This window comes from Pholcus phalangioides, unplaced genomic scaffold (assembly GCF_987345545.1).
Source record: "Pholcus phalangioides strain wild (caught in Gottingen) unplaced genomic scaffold, Ppha-v1.0 ptg000024l_1, whole genome shotgun sequence".
NCBI lineage: Eukaryota > Metazoa > Arthropoda > Arachnida > Araneae > Pholcidae > Pholcus > Pholcus phalangioides.
The window spans coordinates 21,156,144-21,172,567 of NW_028301616.1; the positions used below are offsets into that span (position 1 = coordinate 21,156,144).

The window sequence follows — 16,424 nt, forward strand, 5'->3', positions numbered from 1 at the left end:
ATATCTGTTAAAGTGCAGAATCACCTATGCAATAAGAGTTTTCCACACTTTATCAAACTTTGTGTACATTAATGCGTTCCATTGAGTGGGTAAAGTGCAGATTACCTAAGTAATTTCAAAAATGAAACAATTTTTCTGCACTTTAACGAATTAGCGTAGTTGATCTGCAGATTAACTAAGTAATGTGTATATATTACCTGATTTTCCACACTTAAACAGTGGCACATAGACTAAACTATCTTCTCTCTCATGGATACTATATCATTCCTCTTTAACTATAAACAAAGTACATAAATGATGCCTTTGTACTTTTCTTTTAGAAATTTCTTGATAATCAGTCTCTTCAAAATAAATGATCGTATATGTGCAGCATAAGTGTAAGCACCACAAGGCTTTTAAAATTATACATTTAAAAAAAGCTAGTATAATGATTTTTTTAGAAGAAATATTATCATATCCTAACATTTTTTATAAAAAGATATTTTTTATATATTATAAAATATATTTGATATGAAAACATGAGTTAGTGAAATTATAGCTATGTATATTAATTTACTATATACTTTTTATGATCTGTATTTTAGTATGGAACAAAATATATACATATATTTTTTGCTGAAGTGATTTTCTTTTTCAGGTAATAGATAAAACTTGCACATCGCCAACTCCAATTTTGGAACAACATCTCATGTGGGATGATATTGCTATATTAGCTCGATACCTTCTTATGCTGTCATTTAACAACTGCCTGGATGGTAAACTATCTTTCTAGAACACTAATTTCTTTTTTTTCCCCCCATGCAATTTTTTTTAATTTTATTATGCTATTTCTCTTAAGAATCTGAAATTAGAAGGAAAAAAAGCTGGAAGCACACACACACAAAATAAATACTTTCAAAGTTTTTTGTACGCATGTATGCAACATGTATTTATCAGCCAATATATTTGTATTTTTTTTTTCTACCCTTGCTGAATTTGTTTTTTTAAGCTGATAATTTTTTTCATAGTTACTGGCACATGTTGAAAGCTGGGAAAAATCATTTCCATTTTTTTTTTCAATTGTATTGCTTATAAAGGGTCTAAAGAGGCGTAAAATCACATATAAGATAAATGTATTGAAGCAAAATTACTTTCTATATAAATAACCACCTTTGTGATTCAAATTATAGTAAGAAAAAATGTACGGGTTGCAAACGTCATGGTAAAAAAAAAAAGTGCAAAAACATTTAACAAAATTAACGAACGTTTTTACAGATTAATAAATTTATAATCCCACATGCTCTGCAACAAACAAAAAGTTATTGTCATTAATTAATACGCAAATTCAATATATAAAATGGAAAGAAAATGACCTCTGCTGATGTGTAAAGGTGGTTCTGAATTTTTATCAAACTGGCTGCAGTAATGAATGTTTCAAGGACCCTCTGTGCATATGCAAAGCTCCATACTCAAGGGTTAAGCATTGTTATAAAAAAGAAATATATCACATCCAAATATTTTCTACGTTTTCTTTTCAGTTGCAAGTCATCTTCCATACTTGTTCCATATAGTGACATTGCTGGTTCATACTGGACCAGTAAATCTTCGAGCTTCTATTCATGGGTTAGTGATCAACATAATACATTCCCTGTGCACATGTACAAAGCCTTCATTCATTGGTGAGAAAATTATTATCAATATTACTTAGTATTTGTCTTTTTTTTTTAAAGTATGTTAAAATACAATATTTCTTTTTATAAATCCTAAAATGTAATGTATTTGGGTCATAAATTATTACTTGAGTATGATAATAATTTGTTATTAACCATATTTATATATATATATATATATATATATACACATACATATACAGGGTGATTATAAAAAAACTATCCCGACATATAGGCCCCTAACTATCATACCATTCACAGAAACTGAATGAAATTTTGGCATAAGGTATTTTGATGTATGCGCTCAAGAATGATATGGAAAACAACAGTGTCACTCTAACAGTTACGGTTACAGTGAGAAAATTTCGAAAATATCAAATGGCAACACTAAGTTTGTTTTTTGTATTGGAATGTGATCTCCATTGTGAAAAACCCTAAATAGCGTTCGAACGGCAACTGTAGCATGAAAATCACCGGCGGTAGATGGGCTAAAAGTGAGGACAACCAATAAGGACAGAGAAGTAGCATAAAATAAAGCATTTTATTGTGTTTCACAAATTTTCCACGTGATCTTGTGGAAGACTAATCAGGCTGGGATCTCAGCCGAAGAAACGAATGAAATGAACATTAATGCTCTGGTGCACAGCAAAGTCCTTTTTACTTTTTCCTTGCCTAGCTCCGGGGATTTTCGTGCTACAGGTGCCATTCCAACGCTATTTAGTGTTTTTCAGTATGGAGATCGCATTCCAATACAAAAAACTTGGTGTTGCCATTTGATATTTTCGAAATTTTCTCACTGTAACCGTAACTGCTAGAGTGGCACTGTTGTTTTCCATATCATTCTTGAGCGCATACCTCAAAATACCTTATGCCAAAATTTCATTCAGTTTCTGTGAATGGTATGATAGTTAGGGGCCCATATGTCGGGATAGTTTTTTTATAATCACTCCGTATATATACACCAACTAGCTATAATACCCGGTGCTGCCCGGGTTTTCTTCAATTACTGGGAGGATTGAAAAAGGGGCAATGCATGTCTGAAACACATTGCTAGGGAACCAAAGTAAACATTCTGAAAGTGTGATTGTTGAGGCCTAGTAACCATTGTTGCCAGACAGGTTTTTGGTTATTTTAGGCATTTGCCCAACTCTGACAAACATGTTTTAAGTAGCCTATCATTCAATCTGGGTCCTGTTTTGTATATATGTAAAATTTGTCTATCTTTCAAAAATTGTAGATTTGTATAGAGAACACACGCACAGAAAATCAATTTTATATATATATAGATATACATAACACTTTTTTCTTCACTGTTACTTTTACAGACACTCAGCGGGTATTGAGATTGAGCTTAGATGAGTTTTCATTACCAAAATTTTACCTTCTATTTGGTATCAGCAAAGTGAAATCTGCAGCAGTCACCGCTTTCCGTTCCAATTGTCGTCATATGGATCGTTCATTTGCATGCACAACTCCTGACCAAGAACCCATGCCCCTGGCTTCTCTAGAAATCATTACAGATGCATTACTGGAAATCATGGAGGTATATTTCCCAATTCTATGCTTTCACAGTGTTTTCAAAATTTAGTGTTATGGTTGTTTCAATTTATTAGCTTACGCACCAATTTTTTTAGGCTTGCATGAAGAATATATCAAGCTGTGATTGGCTTCAGCAATGGACTTCCCTTGCTAGAAGGTAAATCTTTATTATCTGTAGGTTTTTTTAAGTTTTAATACTCATTACTGTATTTCCCCCTCCCCTGCATTCGCTCCCATGCTGTAAAACTTGAGGGATACCAGCTTCTTTAATGTTGCTGTCTAATTAACTCCTGGCATGCTGAGAAAAGTAAAGTTTAATAAGGATTGCAATATGCAGTTAGCCAATTAAATGGATTCTTGGAATAAGGAAAGAAAATTTTCAGAATATTTCCTGGCATGCTGGAAAATACGGGTATTCTTGACATGCTGGTCTGTTTCGCTGTTTCCCAGCATGCCAGCTAATTGACTTCATACATTTTGTATGAAGAGCATAACTACCTCATTAGATAAAATACTTATAATGTAACTGAATGAAATACATATAGAAATTCAATTACAGGTATAGTCAAACTCGGTAACAACACATTTCAAGAGTCCAAATGCTCAGAAAAATCCATCAGAATTCCTCAAGTTATAATACCAAGAAAAAAGTCATTGGATATGCCGCTGCTTCGAATTAGCCTCAAGGTTTTGAAAATTAACTTTAAAAGCTTTATAAGCTGCAGCTTTATTATAAGGAATTACCCAGTGCTTATAAAAATAATTCATTATGATCATTTTCATTAATAAAGTATAGAGTGAATTAGTGACTGAAGGAGAAATACTTCTCTGAAGAGAGGGAAGAAAACTATTCTGACACTGACAAACATTGTACAGTTCAATGATTTGTGAATTTTATATTTATTTCCTATACTTAAATGTTAGTGATTTTAATTTATGAGTTTATTCTTTTTTTTTAGCTTTGCATTTCGCTACAACCCTGCACTCCAACCAAGAGCTTTGATCGTATTTGGCTGCATCAGTAAGACGATTCTTGATCTAGAGATGAAACAGCTTCTTCGAACTTTAGTTAGGGCTCTCGATTCTTTTCAAGACCTTCAGTTGATTGACGCAATCATAATGTGCTTAACAAGGCTGCATCCCCTGCTCAGACCAGTCAGTTCTTAAATAAATTTTTAAATTATCACTACTTTTTTTTTAGTTTTCCTTTTTTCCAGATAACATGAGAAAATCAGATTGGTGTATTTGAAAACAATTCTAAAAATGTTACAGCCATGGTTATGTCCGATTCAATGTACAGAATGAGTAAAACAAAGATGGAGGTGTCATGTATACTAGTGCATCTAATAGAGCGCCAGAGTGGCATGGCAGTAAAATGCTCGTCTGCCACCATGAAGGTTGTTGTCATGGTCCTGGGTTCAAACCCAAGGGAGAATATAGATAAGATATTTTCCCTAATGAACTTGAGGCAACCACCAATAGACAGCACCTTCATTTCCAACCCATCTCATAAATGACAGTAAATTGCAATATTGTCAGAGTTGGTGTTTGGTGAAGTAGTGCATCTAATAGACCAACAAATACTGAATACAGTCTACACTTTTTATAATAACCCCATGTTATAGCGACCGTTCCATTACAACAGCCAGTAGGATACGGCTCAAATGTTCTCATAAAACAATTATACAGGTATATGTTATACCTGTATATGTTTTACTTTTGATATAATGACCCTCCCAATATAACATCTGTTTTTGATTGGATGAAAGGGGTTCATTGTATCAAGAATCGATTGTATAAAGATTGTATGTTGTATAAAGATTTCAACTTCTTTATTTTTCTTTATTTTCCAGTGCATTGATGTTATAAGTTTGTGCTTTGTTTCAGGAATCACCAATTCATTGTGCGCTGTTTTGGGTCGCTATCTCGGTGCTGCAGTTGGATGATATGACACTTTATGCTTCTGGACTTGCTCTCTTGGAACAAAATCTTCATACTCTGGATTCTCAAGGGATATTTGAAAATCAAGTAGGCTTAATTTTCACTTTCACCTCAATTTACATACTAATCACAAGATTCTTGACTTGCAAGTAATCTATGTTAAACACAAAATATTCACCTACTCAACTATCCTGCACACCCTTTTCTGTTATCGCAGAGGCGATTCACTACCATTTACCTTTGTTATAATAATAATAAATATTCATTCCATTTTTTTATATTATGGATTATAACACTTTGAAGTTGAAATTGATCATTTCATATATCAAAAGTTAAATAGTAATCAATTATCAATAATGATTCCCCTGCAAGTCTATTGCTTAGCACATTGACTGACCTAACATATATTTATACAGGGTGTTCTGTTAATGGACAGACAAACTCAGAGGGTTGTTAGTAGGCATCAAGGGGAACAAAAATTGCAATGAAACATGGTGTCGCAAACCACGTTAAGAGGGTGAAAATTGCGAAAAATGCATGCAGGTTTCGATGTCATGCTGGAACGACAAAAAGTACAATAATAACTATAAAAAGATTCATTTGATAAATTATTACAAGAGTTGTTGGAAGTGGTGGCCGCTGACGTCATTGCACAGTCTACAATGATGTAAAGGCCATTCCTGGACGCACGTGCGCTCGAAGATACCAGGTAGAGTAGAACTTTGGTTAATGAGCTGTTCAGTTAATGAGCAGTTTGCATAATTAGCGAAAATTTTGAACAAATTTAGACAGAGTTAACGAGAAAAAAAATTTGTGCTTTTTCCATTCATTTTCACGTTATCACAACTGAGCTGATGGTTTTTTGCATTCGCCCACACACGTGTTATGGAATTTAGGGTAATATTGTCCCCTGTGGTCTCCGGTGCATGCCTCTGTCAGAAAATTAACACGCGCAAGTGTGAATATTTACAATATGAAACTAGATATGACATAGCATATGTGCACCTGAAGTTTTTTTTTTAATTCTGCTTGGAAAAAAAATTGTGGGTTGATTGCATTATTGAATGTGATTTTGAGGGGGCTAGCTCATGAACAAGCCACTACTTGTAGAAGAGATTTTCTGCTTGGGGAAGACCATGGTTTGGAGGTACATGAGGATGGCATTCAAGAACTAGTGGTGGAAAATGTCTAGAAGATGATGTAGATGAAATTATGGATCTCTTTTTCACACACCAGCAAGAGTTCATGGATGGTATCTCGTCTGAGGAAGAGAGAGGTAAGGAGGAGTCTCTCACATAAAATGAGATTATAGAGATGTGTAGAATGTGGGAATCTGTGCAAAACTCTGTAGAAAAGAACCACCCAAATAAAGCAACCAACATTGCAATTTATCATTTTCCAGAAATCCTAAAAAAAGAGGCAAAAGCATGTGTCATTGGATAAGGTTCTTTTAGAAAATCACGCAAAAAGAATAAGTTTGCAAACAACAGTGAGTCTGTAAATCATCCTAAACGATAGTCCTTCTCTCTCTCTCTCTCATCATTTAGAGCAAGTTAATTTGTAAACATTATCCTATTGTACGTTTATTTGTGGTGGTGTTTGCATTGTGTATATTTTATTGCGTTATGTATAATTATCAATGTGTTTAATTATTGATTGAATGCTGTTTTTGTTAGTCATTTTTATGTGAATGACTAATTGTAGAACGAATTATCCAAATTTTCATTATTTACTATAGGGAAGTTTGATTCGTATAACGAACTATTCGGATAACAAGCATGTTGGCAGAACAAATTAAGCTCTTTAACCGAAGTTCCGCGGTATGCTTTTATACAGATGATACTCGTGTAGCGGTTAGCTGTCTGTTTCAATGAGTATCGTTTATATAAAAGCATACTTGGTATCTTCGAGCACGTCCGGGAATCGCTTTTACGTCGTGGCAAACTGTGCAATGACCTCAGCAGCTGCCACTGCAGACAACTCATGTAATAAATAATCAAATAAATCTTTTTGTAGTTATTGTAGTTTTTGTCATTCCAGCGTGTCATCGAAACCTGCATGTGCTTTTTGCGATTTTCACCCTCTCAACATGCTTTGCGATACCATGTTCCATTGCAATTTTTGTTCCTCTTTGATGTCTACTGAGTTTGTTGGTCCATTAGCAGAACACCCTGTATATGTTCTTGAATCCTACCAGCTGTTTTAGTGCTAGAAAGTTATTGCTGATATTATTCCAAAATAATTTTTTTTCAACTTCATTAGATATATGAATATATAAAAAAACATAAGATGGTTTTTCTTTTACATAGGCACTTGAGCATATAATGATGTCTAGTAGGGAACCTCTAGAATGGCATTTCAAACAACTTGATCACTCTGTTGGTTTGAGTTTCAAATCAAATTTCCATTTTGCACTTGTTGGGCATCTTATAAAAGGTGAATAAATTTATTATAATTTTTTTTAAATTTTTTGTTAGCTTCATTCTAATAAAATGATCAGCAATAGAGGCAAATACTTATAAATATTGAATCCATGTAGTGTTAACAATTACACTGTGGGCAACAAAATTTCAAAAATTTTCTGCTTCTGAGATGAAAAAATTGCCATTTCCTAATTAATTCAATGTGCTGAATACAAATACGACAAAGAAAAGTCTGAAATGGCTAGTTTTTTTTTGGGTTTTTTTTGTAATGTGTGAGCATTATTGAGAAAAATGCATATATGTAAATATTATATAATACATGTTAAAAATACTTTAATTTTCAAACTGTTGCTTTCTTTTGGCCTGTTGTTTGTGATGAACGAGAGGAGTATCCCTGATGAGCATATAACAATAGTGAGCCCGCATTTACCCTGGTACTGTTACTCCATCTTAGTACTGTCCCGATGAAAACGTTTGCCATGCTCATCACTGACCTCCCAGCAGTTATTAGGGAAGAAATTCAAGTGGGAATTAAGAAAGTGAATCTTTAACGACATATTGCAGCTGAAATCATGAAACAAAGCCAACATATCCTCGACCAGTTCCTTGTAGTTTTTGTCCTTCACATTCCTCAGGAAGATTTTGGCCACTTGATAGAATGCATGCCAAAAACCTGTTTTTCTTTACTTTGAAGAACTTTCTCAAACGTGGGATCCCTGAGAAGCTGTTTTAATCTAAGGCAGCACAAAAACACCTTTAATTGTAGTTTCACTGAGACGAGGGAATATTTCAGATGGGTACTTGAATGTTAGTCCATTCTTATCTGTGGCCTTTACCTAGTTTTTGATAAAGCCAAGCTTGATATGTAAAGGAGGAATGATGATTTTGTGGAGTTCTACAAATGATGGGTGCTGTACATTCATTTCTCCATTCTTAAAAGATTTTCTGCTCTCAAGGGCCAGTTTTGCTTGATATAGTGCAGATCAACTGCTCTACTATCCCATGAACAAAGAAAACAGCAGTACTTTGTATATCCCTGCTGCAAACTCATCAACAAAGACACTACCTTCAGGTCAGCACAGATCTGCCAGCCATACTTGCTGTAGTTAATTCTCTCCAATAGTAGCTTTAGACTGTCGTACGTCTCCTTCATGCAGACAGCATGTGCGATAGGTATGGGTGGAAACTGTGGTTCCCATTATGCAGCAATACCACCTTGAGACTCAGTTTTGACACGTCTATAAATGGCCGCCATTCATGGGGCTCGTGTTCAATCCGATTTCTTGTAATACGCCATCAATATCGCAGCATAACACACTGCTTTCTTCTTTTTCAAAGAAAGGTTCAAAGGACTGATGGCAATGGTGAAATTAATTCACTCTGACATTTTGTTCGAGAAGATTCACTGTCGAAGTCTTGAGGCCAGTAATGCCGCTTTGCTTTTGGACAGATTCAAATCTCAAACAAGATCATTTAGTTGATTCGAGCTAAACTTATAGGGCGCAGATGTTTCATCAAAACATGAAAAGTCATCATCCATAGTGCCACCACATGCCGACGTTGACAGTTTAGGAGATTTCGCGGATGCATGATGATATTCTCCTCATCTGAACTGATAGAAAAATCTGTACGAGGCTCTGTAATAGGAAGTCTTTTGCCATGCGAGATATGTTAAGTTATTTAACTGGCCACTTCTTTTGCTTGGTGATGCCTCCAAAAACTGGTGGTACTATGCAGAAATAAGTTATAAACGTGATTGATTGGCTAACCAAAATGAAAATGATACGCTTTCTTGACTGTTAATTGCACTGATGGTCTTTTTCTGTGCAGCGAATGTCACCTCCGCAAATACAACAGAAAGTATTATTAACGCAGTCACGAGACATTACTGCTATTGATTTTACACTGTAGCAATCACTTTCGTATGCTACGGATTAGAAAAGTATGGACGAAATTAAAAGAACTTATTCGAGCCGTGCTGTCTTGTGTTTACAAATAAACTGTTGCTGCTCTTGCGCAATCACCTTCACAAAACCACCAATAGAAACTTGGTGTGGTGATGAATAACTTATTTGTGTAAAGGGATGATGACAATGCAGTGACAATTTCATCTCCATGTATTTATCTTAATAAATTGCATTATATGACACGATAGCGCCTATATAATGAACAAAATATCTCTGCAACAAGATCCAATCAACTTTTTAAAGTGATATTCATGTTCAGCATGTTGAAATCATTCAGGATTGGGTTCTTTCTTCTAAGAAGCAATCTCACTGTTGACCAGTGTTATCTGGAACATTTTTTTCCCTACAAACTGAAACTCAATTTCGGAAAACTCTTTGTAAATAAAAAAATTAATTTTTTAATTGAAGTTTTTTATCAGTTTATCAACTACCATAATTTCTGATATATAAGTTTGAATGCGCATGTTGTTATAATGCATTGATATATAAGCTGCATCTAGAACAGTGGCCTGAAAAAAAAGTTTCTTACAAATGCTGTGACTTTTTACATGCTGCATGCAACTATAAAATCTTCGAGTTTTAAAAAAAAACTAAAATTTTTGAATAAAACTGAATATTGTACATCAAATTTCCAGGGTTTCGTCATCCTACTCCCACAACAGTTTCCAGGACAACAAGAGTTTTGAACACGCTTCTTGGGATTGTGTCAAAACCATATAAAAGGTGAGTAATCTTGAATAATTTCTCATGATGCTGCATTCATTTTCAGAATATATAATTTTGTGTACATTCTCTGAGTTTGTTGTCTCTTTGAAATATTGCATCTGATATTTTACTTCTCTCTGTAACAAAAAATTAAACTCTCTTACTCTGTAGCAAGATCTCTTCTGAATTTGAATCAAGTTATAGTTAATGGCATCATAGTTTTTTGCATTGTGAAGACAGTACAGTCGGCCCCCCGTATTCGCTGGGGTTACGTTCCAGGAGCGAACGCGAATATGGAAATCACCGAATAACTGAAACTATAGGTTTTTTTTTGTATATCTCATTTATTGAACAGCATGTGAAGAGCAGGGTAACTCAGAGGTATGAGGGAATTTAAAAGAGGGTGCAGTGATTTTTTCTGAAAGAACATTGTGTGATTTCTGTTTGCCATTTCTTCCTCTTTATATCAAGTATGTTGGAATATGATGAAGTTTCCTCTACCAATTTTTTTACATGTGAAGAGCGCATCATAGAGGGATCTATGTCATGAAAACAATCTATTGATGATTTGAACGTGCGAAGCCCTTCCGCTATGTTACTCATGGTGAACATGTCTTCTACTTCTTTATCTTGATCTTCTTCACCTGGTACCGCTTCACTTTCAGGAGCAGGCAACTGCATTAATTCCTCCTCAGTCAATACCTCTGAATTGCTATTAATTAGTTGTTCGACTTCTATAATCATGTTATTGAACAGTTCTCCACCCACCTGTTTCACTAACGTGACAATGTCCTATATAGTCTCTTCAGTTGGCGCTGTAGAAATGGTTGTGCCCTTTAGTGCACATTGTGGCCAAAGGTTAATCCAACCTGAGGTTACTGAATCTGTCCTGGGAGCTGCCATGGCTCTAGTGATGACAGTAATGTCATTAGCGAGCCATCCTAAACAATCACAACTCAAATTTCGTAAAAAAATCACATATGAATGACGATTTTTGAGTGTTGCAAAAAATAAAAAAAATTCCAATAGAGGAAAAATAAACGCGAATACAGGGGGCGGATTGTATGTTAATTTTTTTATGCAAATAAATGAACATTTCCATTGATTTATTTCAATAACTAGTTTACGTGCAGTTTTTATCAGTTTTTATTTTAGTTAGTATTCTAGGGTTAAACTTGTTTCATCTTGAAAAAAATGTCTGTTACCTTAATTTATTTTTATTTATGATTATTGATGACTAGATTTAGAACTTGAAGCCTACTGTAGTTTTTGCTTCAATTTATTTTATGTACAGTCGAACCCCTTTGTAGCACCCCCAATTCAACGCCAAAATTTTTCAGTGAACAAATCTTCTAAACATAGGGATTATACATTTTAATTTGTGATTTGATATAATGCAGAATTCGTTATAGCACCAGAAATCTGAGACAAATGATGGCGTTATGTTGGGATTCGTCTGTTTCGTGATAAATTTTCTGTTCTGGGAATTCTATTAATACTCCAGTGCAAGAAATCAAACTTTTTCCAAGTTAAAAAAAAAACTGATTTTAATTATGGTTGCTAGATAATTTTCTATAGATAAATTTAATCAGTTGCATCATGTCTTTGAAAAGCACATGTCAATACTCCTTAGTACACTGTAAGACTTCTAATTTTTACACATTGTGACTATCATACAAAAACCATCAATATTGTAAAAACTTTTTTTACTGTCTGTTTCAAATTTTTTTTACCATCCAGAAGTTTTTGTTTTAATTTCATTGTCATGTTTATTTTTATAATTCTAAAAATAACTATTTTTTTTCAGGGATAAATTCCAAGTGACTATTGAGAATGTAGCATACTTGGCAGGTAAATTCAGTGTGAATCAGTATAACTAGCTACTGTTAATGGAAGTTTTTTTTTTCTTTCTTTCTTTGCTCAACATTATGTAATTCTGATTTCTGGCTATGCAGTGGATAAATTTTTCTTCAACCTGGAACCAGATGTGACTTAAATCATTTATACAGTTGAATCCCGTTATAACAAACTCCAAGATACCGAAGAAATCACTTCGTTATAAAGGAATTTCAAGTTTTTGCATTGTTCCTATGTAAATTTATCTGGGAGATTAGAAACTGTTCATTAAAACAAGATTTTCGCTATAATGGTTTTCGTTAAAACTGGATTCGACTATAATACCACAGTTTGATGATATCATAACCAAAGAAAAGACCATGAAATTTTTATATCATTTTTTTCCCCCCATGTAAATAAAACCATAATTACAAAATGAATTTTCACCCCACAAGTGTATTCTGCTTTCAAGTTTAATTTAATCCAAGAAGTATGAGAGGTGATGAGTAGCCGACTGTTATCATTTTTTATAATTTTTTGCAGCTTTAATAATTGCATTCTGTTGCTACTTTTTTTAAAATGTATTTCTGTACGACATGAGTATACTTAAATTTTTTCTTATAATTTTTTATGACAACACCTTAGGACCCTTTTCTTGTAAGTGCAATATTCGCTGAGATGTATGAATTTTAAAAACTGAGAAAGTTGGGAAAGAACGGGACAAATGTGGGTGAAATGTGCTTTACCCCATAGTTAAAAGTTCATTTTTGTTATTTTACACAATCCCTTGTAACATGAATAATGCATCTGAGTTAAATAAATCTACACACATTATTTGGATACTACTTCTAATTGGAAGTATGCTTCTAGGATCAACGGTTCGCCAATAAAATGTGGTGCATGATGGTAGCTATGCACCTTGTATATTTATGAGCATCTACATGCTATTTTAATGCATTTCTGATTTAACAAATTAAATTAAATGCTGGTCCCATTGGTTCCTCATAATTCAAATGAAACTGCAATTTGGCTTTAAACTCTTTGAAACTTCAATGAAAATGCAAGTTAATCCAGTTGCTATGTAGATACTTTAATTTATATTATTTCTTTTTAGCTCTAGTTTCTGTCTCAGAAGAAGTGCGCAGTAGATGTCACCTGAAGCATAGAATTACACGTGTTGTGTCAGAATCCCCATCTGCTGAAGCATTCACAGCTGAATTGCATCCTGCGGTGTCACCACAAGTATCTACTTCACCAAGTATTCCTAGTCCTCCTATACCATCTCCTTCCTCGACATCTGGTCAAACGTCACCTCACTGTCTTCCAGCAAATAACCATTCAGCGCAACCTTCCACCACAACTACTCTTCCAGTCACACCAGTGAATAGGAGGCACAAGTCATGGGATACACTAGATCAAAACGCATTGCTACAAGCAAAACAAAACAGGCAATCACCAGTGAATCAGGTAGGAAAACCTATTAGGTTTGCTGAAATAGTTTTTGTCAACTTTTTTTTTCTTGTTAGTCAAGAGTGTACAGTAATACCTCTTGGCTACCCACATTCGTGTCATCTTGTTCTAAAAAAGATTTTTTTTTCAATTTGATACAATTTTTGGGTGAAGTGAATTTTTTGACTGATAGTGACCTGTCACTTATTCGTTGGTGCAAGGGACCAGAAAGTGTTGAACATAAATTTTATACTCTTCTCTTAGAGCCATCTTAACAGTACCATAGGCCTCTGGGCAAAGTGATATTCTGGAGAGGGGGATCTTCCCTCCCATCATACTGGAGATACTATCCTATCAATTTATTTACAGTAAAAGCACTCTTAACGGGCACGCCTCAGAAACAGTCACCCTTCTTTTATAGCCAAATAATAATTTCCCCTTGCATAATAAATGTATACATTTCAAACCCCTGATTAACAGTCATCCCCTCTTTTACGGATGAATTTTTTGTCCTGTTGGATGTCTGCGAAAGAGAGGTTTTACTGTACTTTAAAAAATGATAGTATCAGATGAAAGCCCTCCTAAGCATGGCCTGGTTGTACCCATGAGTTAAGGGATCCCCCTATCTTTTTTTTTGATGGTGAATGTCTTTTGATTGACTGAACTTGAGAACAAATAATAGCAAGAAGTGAAGTCTGCACAAAAAAAGGATTTCATTACATAAATTTTCATGATTTATCTTCTGTGAATTCCAGTTTCATTTACTTTGATTAAATTAGAATAATAAAATCTCAGTTTAGACCATGAGAAGAAGCATGTTGAACTTAAATGCATATCAGAACCTCTATAGTAAAGAATTTAATTCAATTTCAGCTTTTTGAGGTATTGGTGAATCAAACCATTTGTGTGATTTCATGCAAATTTTGATTTTTTCTTTTTATATAGTTTATATGATTTTCATTTCATATGGTTTCTTTAGTCACAGCCTAAAGAGCCCAAGTTTTGGAGAAGTCTAGATATTGATGCTCAAAATGTAGTGAGGCCATCTTTCAAAACCCAAAGAAGCAGTTCTATGCCAACCCCTAAAGCTCAGAAAAGTGAAGATGGCGGACGGTTATCCCCTTCTGATGGTGATCCAGATGAACCTACTACACGTAAGGATAGTGGTGGTAGAGGATCAAACGAAGATAATGTCCTTCTTGATCCGGAAGTACTGACTGATTTCCCAACGCAGGCGTTGGTCTTAACAGTCTTGGTAAATTGATTTCTATTCATAATAATTTATGAATTATGAGACTACTAATTTCATAAAGTAGCCTCTTGTTATAATATGTTCAGTCCAGAGGTACATACATGTGTATCTCATTTTTTAATCGTTTTAAATGGTTTTTAATTATTCTTTTTTTCCAAGTTAAGAATTGAGGTATGCACAAGGTTACCTTACTCAAATGGTTTTAGTAAAGATCCTTAATCTATTAACGGCCAATGTTCTCAATTGGGAACATCAGTTTTTTATTAATTAAAAATAAATATATTTCTTACATGAAAGCACTTTATTTTTTTCTTTGAACATGTGAGATACCAAACCTGGTTTACAAAACACAAATTTCATTTATTTTAGCATTTATGTTATAAATTTATTTTTTTTAAATGACCTATTTTTAAGAAAGAATAAAATTTAATTTTTAAGTTTTTAATTTTAATGTTTCTATGGACATGGACAACTCCAGAAAACGTTCACAAACATTTGTTGTTGCAAATTTTATGGTTGATATTTCTAAACTAAAGAGTCAGTAGGGGAAATAGAAAAAAAATTAAAACTAATTCATATATATTCTAATTCAGCCAGTAAAAGGTTAATTAATTTTAAAAAAAAATTTTCTTTAAAATTTTCTTCAAGGGCATTTTGACATACAATAAACACAATAAAAAAAACAAATTTTCTTTTAATAGTCAGTTTTTGCTCAGGTTTGAAGAGGATAATATTTATTTGAATGGTTTTCACCTTCTATTAAAACAAGGGTTGAAAATTTGATTATCATAAGAACTTATACATATAAAGTAAACTTACGTGATGTCTTAATTTTTTTCTTTGTCAGTGAAAAAAATATTTTTACCACAAATGCACAACATATGTTTACCATAATGCACAACATATGTTTACCATAATGCACAACATATGTTTACCATAATGCACAACATGATAAACTCTTGAAATGAGTTAGGGATTGGGAGCAACTTGCTGAATTGGTGGAATCATGGTTAAGAGATAGGTCACAACAAGTTATGGTCAACGGGGAATTCTCTGATTGAATAGACAGGCATCACAAGTGGAGTTTTTCAAGGAAGTGTCCTTGGCCCCAAACTTTTTTCAAATTTTATCAGTAAACTCGAATTAGAGTATCAATAAGATTGTTAGCAAATTCATAGATGACGTTAAAGGCGACGGCAATGAGAAGATGTAAATTTCATTTTTAAAAACATGAATATTTTATTTACACACACAGACAAGTTATGCGCGACATCCATACTCTATTATGAAATACAATCAACTGACTAAAAACGTTTGAAAACTCTCTGGCGATCCGTTGCTAGGTTACCATCCATCGCAAGGCAAAAAACACTAAAACGGGAAAAACGTGACATCATGACGACACAGAGCATTGTTTGTGATCGGTCACTACAACATGAAGCTAATGACGTAGTCAGGAATCAAAGCAATAAGGATTTGCTCCAGACCAACTTGAACAGGATTGGAGCATTGACGAATGCATGGTCACTCATTTTAGTTCAAACAACCCATGTTTCTCTAACCAGTTGAAGGTGTCACTATCCGGAATGCAACTAGGGTCACGGATTTGGGAATTCTCATTGGCATTTGACTTTGGTTTTCTGAACATTGTGCAGCTGTGGTC

At 34.0% G+C, this 16,424-nt stretch overlaps 1 protein-coding gene across 1 annotated transcript in view; it reads left to right on the top strand.

The window, feature by feature from the left end:
- Window positions 1-16,424, top strand: part of Nf1 (neurofibromin 1) — an 89,555-nt gene that overhangs the window by 57,594 nt on the left and 15,537 nt on the right. Inside the window, exons 43-53 of the mRNA XM_089251236.1 lie at window positions 638-755; window positions 1,518-1,658; window positions 2,975-3,192; window positions 3,284-3,345; window positions 4,148-4,343; window positions 5,076-5,216; window positions 7,439-7,565; window positions 10,155-10,242; window positions 12,032-12,075; window positions 13,175-13,527; window positions 14,489-14,764. Of these exons, the coding sequence (XP_089107362.1) occupies window positions 638-755; window positions 1,518-1,658; window positions 2,975-3,192; window positions 3,284-3,345; window positions 4,148-4,343; window positions 5,076-5,216; window positions 7,439-7,565; window positions 10,155-10,242; window positions 12,032-12,075; window positions 13,175-13,527; window positions 14,489-14,764 (1,764 nt within the window). The remainder of the gene's footprint in view (window positions 1-637; window positions 756-1,517; window positions 1,659-2,974; window positions 3,193-3,283; window positions 3,346-4,147; window positions 4,344-5,075; window positions 5,217-7,438; window positions 7,566-10,154; window positions 10,243-12,031; window positions 12,076-13,174; window positions 13,528-14,488; window positions 14,765-16,424) is intronic.